This window comes from Camelus ferus, chromosome 4, assembly GCF_009834535.1.
Source record: "Camelus ferus isolate YT-003-E chromosome 4, BCGSAC_Cfer_1.0, whole genome shotgun sequence".
NCBI classification, from domain to species: Eukaryota; Metazoa; Chordata; class Mammalia; order Artiodactyla; family Camelidae; genus Camelus; species Camelus ferus.
Window position 1 is genome coordinate 14,625,913 of NC_045699.1, and position 20,120 is coordinate 14,646,032.

At 34.3% G+C, this 20,120-nt stretch overlaps 1 protein-coding gene across 1 annotated transcript; it reads left to right on the forward strand.

The window, feature by feature from the left end:
* Nucleotides 1–6,386: 6,386 nt before the first annotated feature.
* LOC102512165 (glutaredoxin-1-like) lies at nt 6,387–6,810 on the forward strand. The gene is given in 2 exon segments (XM_032477579.1): nt 6,387–6,637; nt 6,639–6,810. Coding segments are annotated over 2 exon segments (324 nt in total). The 5' UTR covers nt 6,387–6,403; the 3' UTR covers nt 6,729–6,810.
* Nucleotides 6,811–20,120: the final 13,310 nt, after the last annotated feature.

Sequence of the window (20,120 nt, forward strand, 5' to 3'; positions counted from 1 at the left end):
GTTGACACAATCTGGATACTTGATTCAATTGTCCCCTCTGTGACATTTGCTTAAATTCAGTTCTGAACTTAAAGTGCAGATGCCTAAATAAAACTGAGGGGACATTATGAACATTAAAGAGCAGAATGAAGAATTACACACAGTTTTATTTGAACATGGATGTTCATTCATAATTCTCCTGAATTTGGTGGAGACTAGGGTGAAGAATCAGGCAAATTTGCTGAAGGCTCTCTTCCCTCCCCTACTCAATGCCAACATATTTACATGGTTACTTTGTAGCCTGAAAGAAGATTATTTAATTTCTATCATGTGTCAGAGATATTTTCTCATTTTTAATCTCTACACCAATGCTGAGATATATTTTTTATCATTTTCATCTTATTGATAAATAATTGAAGTTCAGTGAAGGTAAGCAACTCATAGAATGGGTAGAAAATGTCAGATCTACACTGTAACTGTCAACTATAAACAAAGGCTATTTATTGCAGTATTATAGAGAAGAGTTAATCCTCAGGTTAAATGTGTGTTTGGGCCCTCTGACCTTGGTATATGTAATAGACTGTTTTATAGAATTGAGCAAATAATGATTTTAAAGCATCACAAATTATATGAATTAATGGAACATTATTTTTTTCTTTAGATCATTTCTATGATTAAGCAATAAAAACTGAAACCTGTGTAGCTAAGTCATTCATTAACTAAATATCTGCAATGACTTTGTGAATATCTTACATTGCAAGTTTGAGTTAAACATATATATATCTTAATTTTATATATATATAAAAATATAAATAAATAAATATATATATATAAAATGTGTGTGTATATATATCTCCTAAAAGTGCTATGTGAGGTAGGTATATACCTATATATTTGTGTAATCTTTATTCTTAGCTTCAAAATATTCATACACTTTACATAGGTATAAGAATTTATTTGAGCTAAGGGTTTTTTTTTTTTGCCCTTGTTCTTAGAAAAGCTACATTGTCACTGTATTTTATAAAATGAAATTTATAACATCTGTATTGCTCCTTAAGCTTTTTTTGGGGGGGTCTGTCTACCATTCTAATTCTTTTACCCAGCTCTTTTTCAAGGCCAACTAGTTAGAAAATGCAAATAGCATAAAATCTAAATATTAGAATGAGTGTGTGCTCATTCTACTTCATTAGAAGTGTAGCAAAACTACAGTTCAGTGACACCTTGTGTTACATAAGTTTTAGGGGAAATCCTCTGAAAAAACTGCATGCCATTTAAAACATTTCTGCTATGAGAAAATGCAGTACATTCAGCTCTTATATTAGCTTGACTCTTGTTTATTTATTCATTCAACACACAAGAATTGAGCCCCTAATCTTGGCTAGGAACTATGTCTTAATCTATTTTCACTTAATAACATGGTAAGTTCAATACTAGGAATTTTCAAGTAATGAAATGGAAGGCAGAAAGAAGACTTTAATTTAGATTGGGGTATCAGGGACAGTTTACTAGATGAAATGCTGCCAGAGTTCTCTGAATCAATGAGTATGCCAGCTGGATGGACTGAGAAGTGGGACACTGGGAGAGGAGAAGGCAAATGGAGCAGAATGGACGGGAGTCTATCAAGGATTTCTCCTTATTCCCTAAGAGCAGAAATGTGGGAGCTGAGGAAGGGTTGCTAGGAAAATGTGTTTTTAGTTCTATAGGCGTGTGGGAGAAGTAGCAACGGGTGGTGGTGATTCTGCATCATCACAAAGGGAGGCTGAGATTCTGGTGACAAAATAGGATGTAGAAAGGAAGTTTTGTTTTTTTATAGGATTGGAGAAAGTTCTAGCAAATCATGGACTCAATGGTCTAGGCCATTCCTATGTATGTACATTACATTACAGATACCAGATTTCAACTTTGCTTCCACTGAAGGGTCAAATACTTTCTGTACTGAGAACAGTACAAGCTGCATACTGTGGTTTTATCACTTTCTTTTTACTGTTAGTATTTGTAATTTACCTATATTATTTGAAGGTGCACTGTATTACTGACACCACCTTCACACAGAATTTGTGTTAAGTAAACACTAATGTAGAATATAATGCAAACTTTCTGACACTAAGTCTTCCTGTAATGACTAGATTCATTGGGGAGGTGTAGTAGTCAGAGATATTTATGACACTAATTTAACAGCTTCCTCAAATTTAGTGTATCACAACATAGGCACTAATTTTACATGTGACACTCTACTAGTTCATCATACAGCAACTAATTTAGCCATCACAGAATCCCTATATGGCAGGGGAAATTATATCTACTTTCCTGATGAAGAAATAGGCTCAGAAAGATTTAGTAAACTCTCTAGCCTTTTACTGCTGTTGTTTCCAGCCTTTTATAGTTAATAAATGATTAAACAATATTCAAACACTTTACCTTTTTGCTATCCCTTACTGTAGCATCTTAGCATAGATAAATTCCAGGGTAGAAATATAAGTCACAAAATTCACTTTTTATAAGGCATTAGCTCTAAATCCAATTTTTCTTATAGAAAAACTTAGTTTGCCTAAAAATAATGTATTTTGAATGTTTACAAGGAAATAAAAGTTAATAAATAATAAAGTGAAAACAACATATTTATATTAATATTTCAAGTTAGAGAACCTAAAAACACTGTTTCAAGAGTCCTTAAACTGTTCTACATATAGTTCTACACAGGGTGGACTGGATAATTCAGAAGTGAAAAGGTATGGATCATTCAGTGTCAGTGTGCCCACTGACTATTTTAAAGTACTTTTAAAATAATTTTAAAAATTAGCAGAAAGAAAGATGCACAGACGCAAACAAACAAAACTCAAAAGAGTGGGGGTATGGTCATATTTTATGTAAACTAGTCATTATGCAAATTGTTCATAAGATGATTTGGTCTGGTGTAAATTCAGTTTAGTTTGTCTAACCTGGGATCCAGCCAGGACTCAGGCTAGGACTTCAGTGGATGAGCAGCCAGAGATGGGAAAGATGTTAGAAAAAGGAAGAAAAGGGACTTCAAGGACCAACAGGATTAGAGACCTGATCTCTGAAATACGTGGTTTGTACCTTAATGCTCAACGGAAATGTTAGTTTCCTGTGGCTGCTGTAACAAATCACCACAAACCTGATGGTGTAGCCAACAGAAATTTATTCTCTTACAGTTCTGGAGGTCAGAAGTTCAAGTATCACTGGGCCAAAATCAAGGTATTGGCAGGACCTCACTTCTTGCAGTGACTCTAGAGGGAGAATCTGTCCTTGCCTCTTCTGGTTTCTAGCGGCTGCCAAAATTCCTTGGCTTGTGGCCACATCATTCCAATATTTGCCTCTGTGACCTTCTCCTCTTCTGTGTGGTCAAATCATTCTATGTCTCCCTCTTAAAAGGATACATCTGATTCCACTTACCTGAATAATGCAGATAATCTCCCTATGTCAAGATCCTTGATGTAATCATATCTTAATTTAATCAAATCTTTTTTTCTTTCCCATATAAAGTAACATTCACAGGTTGCAGGGATTAGGACATGGATATTTGGGGGGGGGCATTATTCCACCTGCTAAAGGCAGTTTAGGAAGATATTTATATCTATGTTTGGATTTTTCAGGACCCAAATACCAAACACTAATCTCTCAATTAAAAGGTAAGAGTAGGTACTGGAAAACTATTAATGTGATTCTAGAATAGAAGAAAAGGAAAAGATTTTTGGAAATGCCACGATTCTTGGGTAAGTCAGTTACCAGATGGTATAGATCCTGCAGCTCCATGTCATCCCATCCAAAGGGTGAGGGGACTAGGGCGTTTAGCCTGCAGCTCCTGTCAGTCGTTAATGAGGGCTGCTCTCACGGAGTGTGAATCCCTCGTCACACCCTGACTTGCCACACATGTGCTTAGAGAGGGTCTAGGGGCTGAGAAAGTCCAGACAGAAATGCAGGTGTTATTAGATGGAGGTTGAGCCAGTGTGAATGGAACTCGTAATGGCTAAGAGGATGTGGGTGGGGCATCAGCATTACCTACCATACTATATCCTCCAGCTATTGCCGGCTGTGGTTGTCACGTTACCTTACTTTCACAGTATTAGTGAAAGTGGCTCTTCCTCCAATTCAAATTTAAAAACTCCTAAGGAAAGAGTCTGTTATGGCTGGCATTTGTCATTTCTTAGATAATCCCTATGACTAGGGAGATGGATTCTTGAGAAAAGGAGACAACTCCAAGTCAGGCTACATGGTCTGAACTTGGGGAAAACAGTTTGAAACTAAAAGCAGGAGATACTCCCAGAATAAAACTGTTATGCTTTTGTCTGTCATTTACAGAAAATAAAAAGGAGGTCAATAAAGTGAATGGGGGACAACATTTTGGTATTAGTCTCTACGGGTGTGCCACACAACTCACTATGATCTATCTGGCTTGATCCTAGATTACAGGCAGCGTCTCAGTGCATATAAAACGGGCCATAGATTCTACAGGGAAGAGGATGACAACTAAGGGTGGTGTGAGGGTGCTAGGAAAATAACTGGGATTAAGGGCATCAGTTGAGTTCCAATGAAACTGCAGTACAGTCAGAATTTGACCCAGGGATTTAGTTATAGTGAATAAGCAAACGTGTCATTCCTGTAAACTAATCTGTAACTGAGTGCACTTGCTATCCTTGGTAGATTCACCATACATCTACACCATATAAGAGGATAAGAATAGGATTAATAGTTCCAAATTCTACCACTGGTGGGGAGAGGGCTTGCTATGTTCTGCTTCCTAGATGGGAATTGGTTTAAGGCTTTGATGAGCCTGAGCTCATCATTTGGAGGCCTCAGTCAGTTTCTCTAGCTCTGTGGGGTCAGGAGAAGTAGGAAGTAATAATCTCTATAATAATGAGTTTAAAGAATCATCTTCCTACTATACTTTTTATTAGAAACTTACTTTGATAGGCTCAACTTCAAAATTATGTGACCTTAGATAATGCTCATTTTTAAACAGACTACCATGCACTACAGAATCCGAGGCAGTTGTAGAGACTTCAAGAAACCTAATCTAGTTTAAATTATTTTGGACCCTAAGGGAAAAATTAGAACTGAATCCGTTTTCACTGACCACACTGTAAGAGCTCATGTGCAGTCTGTGGAAGGGCACATTTTTATATAGGGTTTTGCTTTTCTGTAGAAATATTGAGATCTACCACCGCTCTACTTTATTTTCATGCTTCTAGGGTTTGCTATAGAACTTTAATGTTCATGCTTTCGTTTCACAGGATTAAATATTAAACAATATCACTAACTAGATATGGTACATTTACTTTCCAAGTAATTGGATTGTGGATGAACCTGCTGCTACTGTTCATTAGTCTGTAACTTCATAAGACTTTAACTTTATTCTCTTTTTACAACACTGCAATTTGGAAACTTTCCACAGAGCTGAGAGACGCTGAAAATAGTTGGATATGGCCTTACATTGCCTTTGGGATGCAGCATTGTGCTCACCAACAAAGGTGCCATGCCATCAGTGTCAAACTATAATACACAGCGTGCCAAATCATTTGAAATTCCCCACCTCAACACAGATATCACAATTAGTCATTTAACAGTAGCTTTACTTTCTTTAAAAAATTAGCTTTAAAGTCATGTATGCTTATTGTAGAAGATATGGAAAACTGATGAAAATAAAAAAAATCACCTGTAACTTCTCTACTCAGAGATAACACTGCAAGTATTTTCTTACTTATGTTATGTTTATACATATAAAATCTGTTCTATTTTTCTTTTAACATTATAAGCATTTTCCATATTTTAAAATTCTTTCTAAGTATATGTTATGAGCTGCCTATTCTTTATTCTTATGGCTGCACCACAATATAGGCAATCACTCATTGCAGGACATTTGGACTGCTTCCAGTTGTTTGCTGCCATAAATAATGGCACGATAAAATCTTTGTACATAAATCTTTGTCCTCATTTCTGATAATTTCTTTAGGAGGGATTCCCAGAAATGGAATTGCTGGGTCAAAGAGGATAAATATGTTTAAAGTTTGGATATCTTCCCAAACTTGCTTTCCTAAAAGGCTTTATGAACATGTTTGTATACCTATCATGAATTTATGACCATGCCTCTCTCACTACAACCCACCACATTTGTATGTTAAAAGCATTTTAATTAATTTCCTAATACTAGTCTAATATTTGAATAAGTTATGATACCATGCCGAGATGGAAGAATATTCATTTCATCAAAATTAAAATTATGCATATCGTGTTGCAACATTAAGCTTATTGATGATAAGCTATTAAGTAAAACACATGATATAAAATTGAATATACTCCATCACTGCAAATATGTATGCATATGTAAATGACTGGACAAAGATGATGACCAATAAAAATAAAACCTACTAATAAGAGTGCCTCGGGGAGGCAGCAGCCTGTCAGCATGGCTCAAGCATTTGTGAACAGCAAGATCCAGCCTGGGAAGGTGGTCGTGTTCATCAAACCCACCTGCCCCTACTGCAGAAGGACCCAGGAGCTCCTCAGCCAATTGCCCTTCAAACAAGGGCTTTTGGAATTTGTTGATATCACAGCCACCGGTGACACCAACGAGATTCAAGACTATTTGCAACAGCTTACAGGAGTCAGAACGGTACCTCGGGTCTTTATCGGTAAAGAGTACATACATAGGTGGATGCAATGATCTAATGAATATGCATGAGAGAGGGGAACTGCTGACGCGGCTAAAGCAAATTGGAGCTCTACAATAATTGTAGAGCAGACCCCAGGCTGATATGCCCTTGAGAGCTGGACGGCATTGCAGATAATGACAGCACGTGGCTGGTGTATGGATCCGGGGCTACTTATACCCAGCTACAACAGCTATCTACTTAAAATTCTGAAACATGTTAACCAAAAAAAGGGAGTGGGTTTTGGTGGGGCAAAAACAGCCTATTCTTCTTTTGACTCAGTATTTAAAGCGGACCAGCTTACCCCAAACCACAGGTCTGAGAAGTTTGATGGATGTCTTGGGATTCTTGTGCGTTGGCCCTTTGGGTTCCAAAAGACCATAAGCTTTGGTTTAGGATTTACTGGCTGACCCAAAAGATGTTCCTTCTCTTTGGTACATGTTTCTTTCTAACTATTCTCCATGTGCTGGGACTCTACCTCTTCACCAGTGTTTCTCAACCAAGTTTATCCCAGACTCTGTACTTAGGATGAATCTATAGTTGGTTTTCTGTCCCTGCCCGAAAATGATTTTGTTGAGTTTGACTTTATAGAGTTTGTATTATGAAATCAATAGGTATTTTGAATGTGCTCTCTCAAACTTCGTGTGTCTCCCCAGTCACCATCCCCACCCACCACATCATACCCTGAGAGTCACTGCTGTTAACTAGTGTTTTTAACCTTTACCACTCACAGACGTCATAGGAAATATTCAACAGTTCGTGAAGGATCTGAGCACCCAATCTGAGAGACATCACATGAAAAGTGAAGCATGTTGGTCCTCACTTGGTGCTACAAGGATCAGAGGTACAAGTGGAGATGCTGTGATCAAGTGGCAACACTCTGTTATGTAAGACAGTTGTCCAGGGCATCCTGAACAAGTGTGTATTAATATGTTTACATTATGAACAAAAGTAAAACAGAAAATTTTAAACACTATCATGGAAAACTTATAGCCCCCCTTCCCAAAGACTATGTCTGGGAAAGTAGCTAAATTTGGGAAACACTGTTCTAAATGATTTTCTTTCTCTCCTTCCCACCCCCACCCCATTCTACTAAAATTTAAGAATCCCTTATTATGAAGTCTGTCCTAGAATTGCAAGATTAATTTCCTTCTGTAGTCTCTATGTGAATGGTTAATTTCTTCTCTAATAGAGGTACCCATGGATCACACAGTCATTTTTGTCCAATTCTTTTCTATGTTCGCCAGACCTTAAGGGATGGTATTAATGCAAAATATACCAATTTAAAGCTTTTTTTCATGTCTGTCCCCTGCGATTATAAATAAAGGCACATGCTATTGTCTTTCATTGAAAAAAAAAAAGTGCCTCAAAAATAGATAGCTTACTATATAGTTAATAAACAACAGTGTGACTTTAAGTGCTTAAAATTCATTATTTCATTCCATTTTATAATAACCATGAGGAGGAGATTCTGAAGCTTGAAAATTTTATGCAAAGGTCTTATAATCATCCAGGATGTCAGTATGGTTCTGGAATTTAAATCCAGGTTGCTGACTTCAAATCCACAGTTAGGATAGTAAGCTTATATTTGAATCCTTTAAACATGTTTCTATTCTCTAAATTTTACAAAATGTTGCTGCATGTGTTTATGGCAGAATAATGTAAAATGTTATGTTTTTTAAAAAATCACAATAAATAAGCTTCTTATGGTTTCATAGAGAAGAAATAAATCACTAAGAATGAAATAAAAAAGGATTTGTAAGACCCAACTTTGAATAGGAAGACAAATGTTTCAAAAACCATGAAAAAATAATATTCTACCTAACCATTAATCAGTGAAATACAAGCAAAATAATAAAATAACATCCATTCAACCCAATCCAAGGATGAAGAATCAGTAAATTTTGTCCAGAATTCAATATTCATCTATTATTTTGACTCTGATATATATAATTATTTTAATATAACAGATGCTCAATTTCTTTTATTGCCATGAATGAAGATATGCATTGCTAAGATCTATGCTGATTCTTCATATAATTTATGAATTTACTTTTCTTAAACATTCAGTAAATTTAATATTTTTCATTGAAGTGATAAAATGCATTATTTAACTCTTTCAAGATTGATTACCTATCAAGTGCTAAGCATTACTGTAGGAGCTATAGATATATACTATACCCAACAAACAAAAATACTTGCCCTGCTATCTTACATTCTAATATGGAATTTAGATAATAACTGAGATAAATCATTAACCTATATAGTCTATTATATATTAATAAATATATATAAATGCCTACAATAGCTGAAAAGGAGACATGAAATGTTAGAGAGAGCATACTGAAATTTTACATAGGATGGCCAGAGAAGGCACCATTGAGAAAGTGACTTTCCTGTACAGACTTCAAGGAAGTAAAACAATGCACCACGAGGAAAAGACAGTGGAAAGCAAAGACCCGGTGGTGGAGGATTTATTAGTTTGCTCACAGGAGTGAAAAAGGCCAGAGTTACTGCAACAGCATAGTTAGGGAGAGACAGCAGAAGACCAGAGAAACAATGAGGGCCACCTAAGACATTGTAATCAAGGTGATCACACACCCCAGTTTATGCCTGTTATTTTGGGGTGATCATTAATAATATTGTATTCCCCCTCAAAAGTGTCCCAGTTCGGATAATAAGTCACCATGATTGTAGTAGGGAGTTTGAATTTTTAATAAAACTTTAATACACTTTTTCATTGGATGATCTGAACAGATGGGTGGTATAATCTGTCTTAGGCTTCACCTGAGTAACTCTGATGGCACCACTGATAGACTGAAGGGGGTCAAGAGCTGAGCTACATACATGTACTATTTACATTTATCCAAATTTAATCATGTCTTTTGAGTAAAAAAACACACACTGTCAACTATCAACAAATATTGGAAACTGTTGGTCTATATAATCAAAATAGTGGTAATCCTGGGGACTGAACTGTGATGCACATGAATAGGCATCTTTGTATTCATAGAGGCTGGAATGGCATGGCCCAGTTCACACGAAGAGAGAAAAAGACAGCCATTCATCTGCACATTTGGGGTCTCATCTGCCAAAAGTCAGTTCTTTTTTTTTTTTTTTTTTTTTGGAGGCACACTTTGAGATTTGTGCCAAACAAAAAGTGCTGCTTGCTTCATTCCTTTCTGGTTCTATGCCAACAAAGACACATTTGAGTTTCAGAGTCACAGTCAGAAGTTGTGTTTTATGTGTTTTTTTTTCTTATTCTCGCAGAAGATTCATCTCCCTCTGCTCTTCTTTAAGCCCTCTATCTGTTCTGCCAAGCTCTTGCCTTTATGTGATTCTCAGAAGTCTTTTAAGACCCAACTCTACCGTGCAGCTTCCTGTTTTACATAAGTAACTTTTGAACAGGTGCTGTATCTGAGTGGGGAAGGAAATATACTACCATGTTATTTTTGAGGGAGAAGTCAAAGATTATTAGTATCGCTAATTATATTTAGCAAAAAAGTACTACTTTTTCCTATATGTTTGCTGAAAAATAGTAACTACCCCAGGGCCAGCGACTATAAACACAGTATCTTACTATCTATTGGCAACAAAAAGAAAAGCAAACACATTTTCACTTGTAAGGATACGGGTAAATCATTGTAAAGGAATAGAGGCCATATGTTCCACACTGTGCCAAACCATCAGGATGAGCATTTTAAGAAGCAGTGAAGGAACTAAAGATTAAAAAAAAAAAAAAAAGGAAGGAAAGAAAAAAGGAAAAAATGAAGGAAGAAATAATTCAGTTTTTACCAGAATGAGTTCTAGTAATAACACTTTTTTCATTATGTCACCCCCACCTATACTTTTTTAAGATCATTTTTTTGTTTTCTCCTTTTTATTTCTCACAAATCCATGAGTATAAAGCTATGTTGATCTGTACCAGCCCCTAATATAACATTATTACGTGACAGAAATTGGGATAATGATAATACAATAGTACCAGTGCTGATGACTCAAACTGAAGTTGATTTCTCATTATCTTTAGCTTGATAAATGAAGTAAAAAGCACTTCACGCCTGGCTATTATCTCAAAACATTATAAAATATATTAAAGTTTAAATAACCTGAACCTCAATTACCTCCCAATTATCCCTGACATTAAAAACATAATTGTTGCCTGTGTTTAACCCATAAACTTCTGATTTATTCACTACTAACTTAATGATAAAATTATTTTTGCTCTCCTTGACAAATTTAAGAAGCTTTTTTTTTTTTCAATAAGTCACTTCAAGATTTCATTAGAAGCTTACAGTACAAATCACAGCTTAAAATGTGTAATTTTCAGGCATTCAATCAGGTTCAAACTTAAAAGAGTTGATGTATTTCTTACCCTACACTGCACAAATGTTCACAGTATTTGAAATATGGTATAATTACCAGTGGAGTTAAACAGGTTGAGATAACAAGGTGCTGAGATAAGAACTTATATCAAAATAAATTCTGCAGAAAATACTTTATATTATTGTAAACCAACAAACAAAATTTCTTTTTTGGCAATAGTGAAGATTGCTTTCCCTCATGTTAGTCCTCTCTAAGTTTTAAACTGATTATAATTTTTCTGACTGTCAAATCCAAATTTCAATGATTTATCACATTGTTCTTAAGTTTCTGGAAGCATACTTCATTTGTGAAGCACCACGGTTTAAGAAGTTAGCTGGTAGATTCTACTCTCTGTGACTTTTTAAAAGTATGTTTCCCTAGAAAACATATTTTTATATTAGGGAAAAAAGACTTCATACTCAAACTGAAATTGGGGGAATGAGTGAAGTTCACTTAGGAAGATAGGGTAAAAAATAATTAGAGTTGAATAAAGCTCCTTTTGACTTTGGTGAAAACTAATTAATTTGAAGGTGAGCCATATTTAAGACTTTTCTTTCAGTGCTCATACATTAAATCAAAAGAGAGAGAAACTCATTATAAATGTAATCCCAATTTCTACTGATATTCAGAAGAGATTTTTATATTGTAGTGGAACTCTAATTAGATAAGAATGTATATATGTGTATACATTTATATCTGTATATGTATATATTAATAATATGTATATATTAATATATTAATAGTATGTATTTAGTTATATATGTACCCATATACATACTATGTTTTTATATATGTGTATATATTCTAATATACATATACATATTTATTTACATATCACACTTAGATATAAACTTACATGAAATGTTATAAATGCATATGAAAACTACTTAACAAGCTTCCTGTTTCTTGAACATGGAACCGTATCTGACTTAAACCTTAAACACCTCAGCATCCTCTACTGTAGAGTGTCATACAATAACATCACATTCTTTAATGGTGCTCACAATGAATAACTGGACTGATCTTCAATTTAAAAAAAAAATTTTTGGCACAACCAGAAAATTAAGAAAGAATGTGCAAGACTGGTCAAATGATAAAAGCAATCCATTTTCTCCCCTCTTTTCTGAGTCCATTAATCAGTCTGTCATGATACTGCCTATGATATTTATGTCTGCCTAGAAACAATAAAAGTTCACTTTTCCCTTTTCCAAAAAGTTGCTCTGCTATGTTGACATTTTCACCCTGGAGGAAAGCCACATTGCACTGAACAGATGCTGCAAACTGGTTCATTCCTGCTAATTCTGCATAAATATGCTTACCTGCCGTGCTCAAAAATAGAATCACAGCAATATATTTTGAGGCATATATATGACCCACCAAAAGAGTTTAAATGTAAACGGAATTAAAAACAGAGAAAGAGTTTCCATTTGATTTGTTGGTATAATTAAAAAATAGGTATCATCATTTTTTTCCTGATATTTTTAAACTTACCTATTTATAGGGAGAAACTGAGCTTCTTGGGGACAGAGAACGTATCTTTGTAGCCTTGTATGTTATGAACCTATGGGTATGACACAAGTTGGATCCTCAACAAATATTTATTGTACTTAAAGGCTGGAAATTTAAGCCCTTAAATATAAAAACATTTTACATAATATGTAAGATATGTATTCTTTCAGAGAACATAAAGATGAAAATTTTGTGCGTAGTCAAATCTGACTGTTGTTGCTTTACTCAGAGTACTCACTGATATATTTATATATAAATTGGCCATATTACTATTAATTTTCTCTTTGTACCACCTGTTTTATATTTCCTCCTCCTTTCTTTCCATCTGTAAAATGATCAGTTGTTTCAGTTTTCCATTTACCACTCTATTAGCTTACATTCTCTCAAGTAGACATACTCTTTCTATTCCTTTAAGGGTCACCCTAGATATTACAACATGCATTCTTGAGCTTTTAAAAGCTAAATACAAAGAAGTAATTTTATCACTTAGTTAATAGAAAGATCTTACAATATCCTTAACTACATTCAACTTGCTCTGAACTGATATATAACATTATGTATTATATAAATGTATAATCTGATAATATTTATAAACACAAACATATTACATTATCTGTTTCATACAATTTTCATTTGGATTTTCCCATATAATGACCATTTTCAGAGCTCTTTATCTCTCCATTCATCTTTGACCTAGGATCTAGGAATACTTTTTTTCCTGCTCAAAGTATACCCTTTAATAATTCCAATAGTGCAGGTATGCTAGTGAAGATTTTTTCTCAGAATTGACTGTCTGAAAATGTCTTCATTTCTGAAGGCTATTTTATCTGGTTATAGAGTTCTAAGTTGGTTTTTAATTCATCACTCCATCTACCCCAATCTCCAGGCAACCACTGATATATTTTCTATCACTATTGATTAGTTTTCAATTTATAGAATTTCACACAAATGAAATCATATAGGTTCTCCTTGTCTGTTTCTTTTACTCAGCATGGTCAATTTTAGATTCATCCATGTTTTTGTGTGAAACAATAATTTTAATACTTTTTTTAGCTGAATAGTACTCCACTGAATATATGTATCAAAATGTGTTTATTCCTTTTCCTGTAGATGGAGATTTGGGTGTTTCCAGTTTAGGGATGTTACAATTAATGGTCCTGTGAACATCTTTCTATAATTGTTTGCGTGGATATATGCTTTTAACAATCTTTCATTACTTTTGAGTAATAGCTGGGCGTACGTATATGTCAAAACTCATAAAGTAGTTAAATGTTTAGCTTTTTATAATACATTTTTGCAGAGTGGTTGTATTCATTTTAAGATCCCAGCAGCAATGGGTAAGATTTTAGTAGCCCCATCCTCTTGCATCACTTGATATACTCAGACTTTTTAATTCTAACCATTTTAATGGTATCTCATTGTGATTTTTGTTAACTGAAGTACCATCAGTTACAATGTGTCAATTTCTGGTGTACAGCACAATATCCCAGTCATGCATATACATACATTTATTTGTTTCCATATTCTTTTTCATTAAAGGTTATTACAAGATCTTGAACATAGTTCCCTGTGCTATACAGCAGAAACTTTTTTTAAATCTATTTTTATATATAGTGGCTAACATTTATATATTTTAATTTTAATTTCTCTAATAACCAATGACATCGAGTACATTTCCATGTGCTTATTTGCCAAATACATAACTTTGGTGACATGCCTGTTCAAATCTTCATACTTTAAAAATGGTTTGTCCGCTGGAGGACTAACTCTCCCAGACTTCAGACAATACTATAGAGCTACAGTCATCAAGACAGCATGGTATTGGTACAAAAACAGACATATAGACCAATGGAACAGAATAGAGAGCCCAGAAATGAACCCACAAACTTTTGGTCAACTCATCTTCGACAAAGGAGGCAAGAATATACAAAGGAAAAGACAGTCTCTTCAGCAAATGGTGTTGGGAAAACTGGACAGCAGCATGTAAATCAGTGAAGCTAGAACACTCCCTTACACCATACACAAAAATCAGCTCAAAATGGATCAAAGACTTAAACATAAAACAAGATACAATAAACCTCCTAGAGGAAAATATAGGCAAAACATTATCTGACATGCATCTCAAAAATTTTCTCCTAGAAGAAATAAAAGCAATAAACAAATGGGACCTAATGAAACTTACAAGCTTCTGCACAGCAAAGGAAACCATAAGTAACACAAAAAGACAACCTGCGGAATGGGAAAAGATTTTTGCTAATGAAACCGACAAAGGCTTGATTTCCAGAATATATAAGCAGCTCATACGACCCAATAAGAAGAAAATAAACAACCCAATCCAAAAATGGGCAGAAGACCTGAACAAGCAAGTCTCCAAGGAAGACATACAAATGATCAATAGGCACATGAAAAAATGCTTAATATCACTAATTATTAGAGAAATGCAAATCAAAACTACAATGAGGTATCACCTCACACCAGTCAGAATGGCCATCATTCAAAAGTCCACAAATGACAATTGCTGGAGAGGCTGTGGAGAAAAGGGAACCCTCCTACACTGCTGGTGGGAATGCAGTTTGGTGTAGCCACTGTGGAAAACAGTATGGAGATTCCTCAAAAGACTAGGAATAGACGTACCATATGACCCAGGAATCCTGCTCCTGGGCTTATATCCAGAAGGAACCCTACTTCAGGATGACACCTGCACCCCAATGTTCATAGCAGCATTATTTACAATAGCCAAGACATGGAAACAGCCTAAATGTTCATCAACAGGTGACTGGATAAAGAAGAGGTGGTATATTTATACAATGGAATACTACTCAGTCATAAAAACCGACAACATAACGCCATTTGCAGCAACATGGATGCTCCTGGAGAATGTCATTCTAAGTTAAGTAAGCCAGAAAGAGAAATAACAATACCATATGAGATCGCTCATATATGGAATCTAAAAAACAAACAAACCATAAATACAGAACAGAAATAGACTCAAAGACATAGAATACAGACTTGGGGTTGCCATGGGGGTGGGGGGTGGGAAGAGATAGACTGGGATTTCAAAATTGTAGAATAGATAAATAAGATTATACTGTATAGCACAGGGAAATATATACAAGATCTTATGGTAGCTCACAGAGAAAGGAATGTAACAATGAATATATATATGTTCATGTATAATTGAAAAATTGTGCTGTACACTGGAATTTGACACAACATTGTAAAATGATTATAAATCAATAAAAAATGTTAAAAAAATAGATAAAAACAGGATCCCATTGTATAGCACAGGGAACTATATTCAGTATCTTGTAATAACCTATAATGAAAAAGAATCTGAAAAAGAATGTGCATGTGCATATATCTATATATACATATATATAGAATCACTATGCTGAACACCAGAAACTAACACAACTTTGTAAATCAACTATACATCAATTAAAAAAAAAAAAGAAAGAAAAAAATGGTTTGTCCGTTTTTTGGTTTTGTTTTATTACTTATGAAATTTATTGGATCTTAAGACATCTTTATATATTTTGTACACAATTCCTTTTTTGGATACATGTTTTGAAAATATTATCTCCCAATTTGTGGTTTGTCTTTTCATTTTACCTGAGTCATTTGAAGAGCAATAGATTTTAAGTTATATGATATCCAGTAAGGCATCTTTTTTAATTTTATGTTGTATTTTCAGGTTTCTGTTTAACTCAAAGAGACTAAGATTTTCTGTAATGTTTTCCCTGGAAATTGTAGAGCTTTGGCTCTTACATTTAGGTTTATGATCCATTTCAAGTTAATTTTTGCATGGAGTGTGAGATAAGGATTGAGGTTCAATTTTTTTTCTCTTTTTTCCTTGCTAGCACTCAAAGAATCTTTGTTGAATTAACATACATAAGCCAGCATACTACATTCTATAGGGAAAGCAAAGATAATGAAGTTAAGATTCTTTCCCTAAAGAAGTTACAGCTCAGTAATAAAGAAAACAATGAAGAGTCTAGATTATGCATTGTATAGTTGTGTCATAACACATATAAGCTGTCTACATATTAATGCACTCATAAATTTTAATTATTACAGTGTGTTCCTGGTAGAAATTATCTTATGTTCTAACACTGACAACTGAGTAAGAAATTTTATAACCTAGCCATTTAAATTAATGTTAACTTTAAAGAAACAGTATGTCTTTAATTTAGAATGTAATTGAAACTTTTTTTTTGCGGGTTTCCTCTGATTCCAACCAACAGTGTTTACTGGCCCTTTTCATCCTGTCTTTTGTCTTCCATTCCCCATGTCATTGCCAAAAGAGTAACATATGACTCTGAGGCAACAAGTGATGTTGGGAACTGGCACATTTCTTCACGACTGGAAATGCTGTTTCTGCCTTTGTATTTCCTAGTACTCTTGCTCATGTGGCTGTGGTAAGTTTTGTCTACTCTGTTGTTTTGCCCAGTTTTCACCAAGTTTACTTCAAAGGACTGTGTCTGGAACCTCCATTTCATTTCCATCGCTTAAACTTTATACTCAGTCAAGTGTATTTTTAGTTACTCTGTTCCTCAGTTATCCATCTCTACTTACCAATGTCTTGGCCATGTTTTCAGAATGCTTTCTTTGGTATAACTTAACCAGATAAATGTGATTTCCTACTTTTTCTACTTCAAGCTATTCTCTGAAATTGTTCTTAAAACCCTTGCCTCTTAAATCTTAGGACAACCCACAGAGACTACAGTAGCAGCACTTTTCTAGCTCCAAAGTGATCATATCAAATTGTTCTCTTGCAAATAGGATCATGGGCTCAATTCTCAACTCAATACCATAGACATATACTGAGGGACAACTATTTAGCTGCTGAAAGATATAGTGAGTAAGATGACATCTTGACATACAATATAAAAATTTTCTTTTTGTCTGCAATTGAGGTTCATTTAAAAAATTAATTTTATAATTTTAAAATAACCTTGAATTTTGGGATAATCTCACTTGGTCACAATTATAACACTTTTTATATATTTTGGGATTCCATTTGTTCATTTGGATAAAAATTTGTATAGTTATATTTATAAGTCTGTGGTTTTCTCTTCCACTAATGCCTTTGTCTGACTGTGTTATAGGGTAGTGCGTGCTGACAAGAATGAGGTGAGAAACATTTCTTCCTTTTCTGTTTTCTGGTAAAATGTACATAGATTTGATATTATTCCCTTGCAATGTGACTCAGTTAGCAAGTATAGCCATCTGATCCTGTAGTGGTATTTTTTGTTTTGTTTGTGTTTGAGTGTGCTTTGGTATTTTTTTGAAGGGAAGATATAACAATAATCTTGATTTCTTAACAAGACCTAGCAGTATTCTCTAGCACTTTGCCTAAAAATATTCTAGTTCTCTTGGCCTTTTCCAGTTACAGACTCTACTGTTCAACTCAAGAAGACTATTAGTCTCTGGGTTCCCTCCTTCAGTGCATCCTGGAAACTAGCTAGGCTATAATCTTGGCCACCATAGCGCTCACATTGTTCATTCCCTTCTTTCAGGAACCACTGTCTTCTGTTGCCTGTGGTTCAATGCCTGCAAAAACTTGTTTCACGTATTTTTCTATTTTCAAAAGTCATTTAATGTGTGGGCATTCCTATAAGTCATAACCAGAAGCAGAAGCATTATAGCATTTTTATTCTGCTAGATGTCTTCAATTAATTTTACAAAATGGTATTATCCTTTTAAATATTGAATCTGTTCCATTCTTTTCTCTTAAAATTTGGTAAGTCAAAGTATACATTAGATTTTTCACTACATTCTATAGAACACATTCGTTTCTCTGTTTTTCCTTTTAGACTTTTAATCCTTCCATTTGGATATTTTCTACTGATCAAACCTCCGGTTAACTAATTTTCTCTTTATTAACCTACTATTAAACACATCCATTTATTTCTCAATTCTTATATTTTATTTTGTACAATATCCATTTGCTATGTGTCCTTGCAGTTTCCAGTTCTCAGTCAAAATAATTCCTCCTCACATTTGACTTCTTTAATATTATCAATTACAATTATTTTAAATTTCACATCTAATAACACCATAATCTGAATTGCCTATGGGTTCGTTCTCTTGTTTCTTTTCCTCTTGGTAAAGTTTTCTTTTCCTGTATGCCTGGACATTTATTTGCTGAGCACTGAATATTGTATGTGGAAAATTATAATAAAATTTAGTGTCTGAATTATCTTTTACTCTTCAAGAAAGCATGTACTTTTGACTCTCACAAGAAGTTAGGCTAAGAGTGAATGATCTCTACAAATATATGAAATTGAACTGATTGAAAGAATCGTTTTAGCCTTTGTGAAGCCTTTTTCTTTTTACCCAAGTGTACAGAGTTCAGAGGTTATAGAGATACTAACATGTATATGTATATGTATGTGTATGTGTGTGTGTGTGTGTGTGTGTGTGTATCTACAAAGATGTCTATTCTTATTTGTATATATATATATAGAGAGAGAGAGAGAGAGAGATTTTGATTTCTATTTATTCTTAGAATGAGGATTGGTCTAGTAAAACTAGCTCCTAATAGCTAAAAGGGAAATTATAGTACTACTTCGAAATTTTTGTTATAGTTTCGCCTTTAGTTTATGCAAATAATGTATGTCATTCAAAAATGCAATGCCCTTGGTACATGGACATTCAATGTTATTCATGCTGAATGTATACGCCACTGAAGCTATGTGTACCCAAGGAATATTGTACGGCTTGTTTGTGCTATTTATCACATCATATATATACTATATATATGTATACATATATATATGTATGTATTTTAACACCTGTTTCTCTTATCATTAGCGCACAGACGCACACACATACACACACACACACCATTCAATCTATCAGTGCTGAGGTCAAGCAACTTGCTCTTACAAAGTCAGAGATACAGGGAAAAACTAGTGGTTACCAGTGAGGAAAGGGAAGAGGGGAGAGGCAATACAGGGATAGGGGAGTAAGAAGTACAAACTGTTAGGTATAAGATAAGCTATAAAGATATATTGTACAACATGGGGAAGATAGTCCCATGTAGTATAACCTTTAAAAATTGTGAAGCACTATATCGTCCACCTGTACCTCATATAATATTGTACAGCCACTATACTTCAATTAAAATAATAATAAAATTAAAAATAAGAAACTATAGAAAATAACCAACGATACTCAGTTTGAAAAGGATATATATAATTTCAGATGTTTTAAAGCATGTCATACAAACAAGTAATTAGATTTTTGTAGCTCATAATAAAACCATGTTTGAAAAGTTATGTGAAGATATATTTATAATCAAAATAAGGCTTAACTTTCTAAAAAGGTCAGTAACTAATATTTTCCAATCTTGTCATAAATAGATGATGAGTTAATTAGTCTAACCAGACACTAAACAAGCATCTATAAAGCTCACGGGAAGGGTTACTGTTGTGATTAGAAGTTGGATATGAAAACAGAGGTCATTTGGGGACCAAAGGATCTCCCAGTTGTGAGTTTCTTGGATCTAGCCCCCTCTAAGCATTAAATAAAAGATATTTCATAGCTCTCCTTTGATATCTGCCAAGCATCTATGGTGTGATGGTTACTCCACAG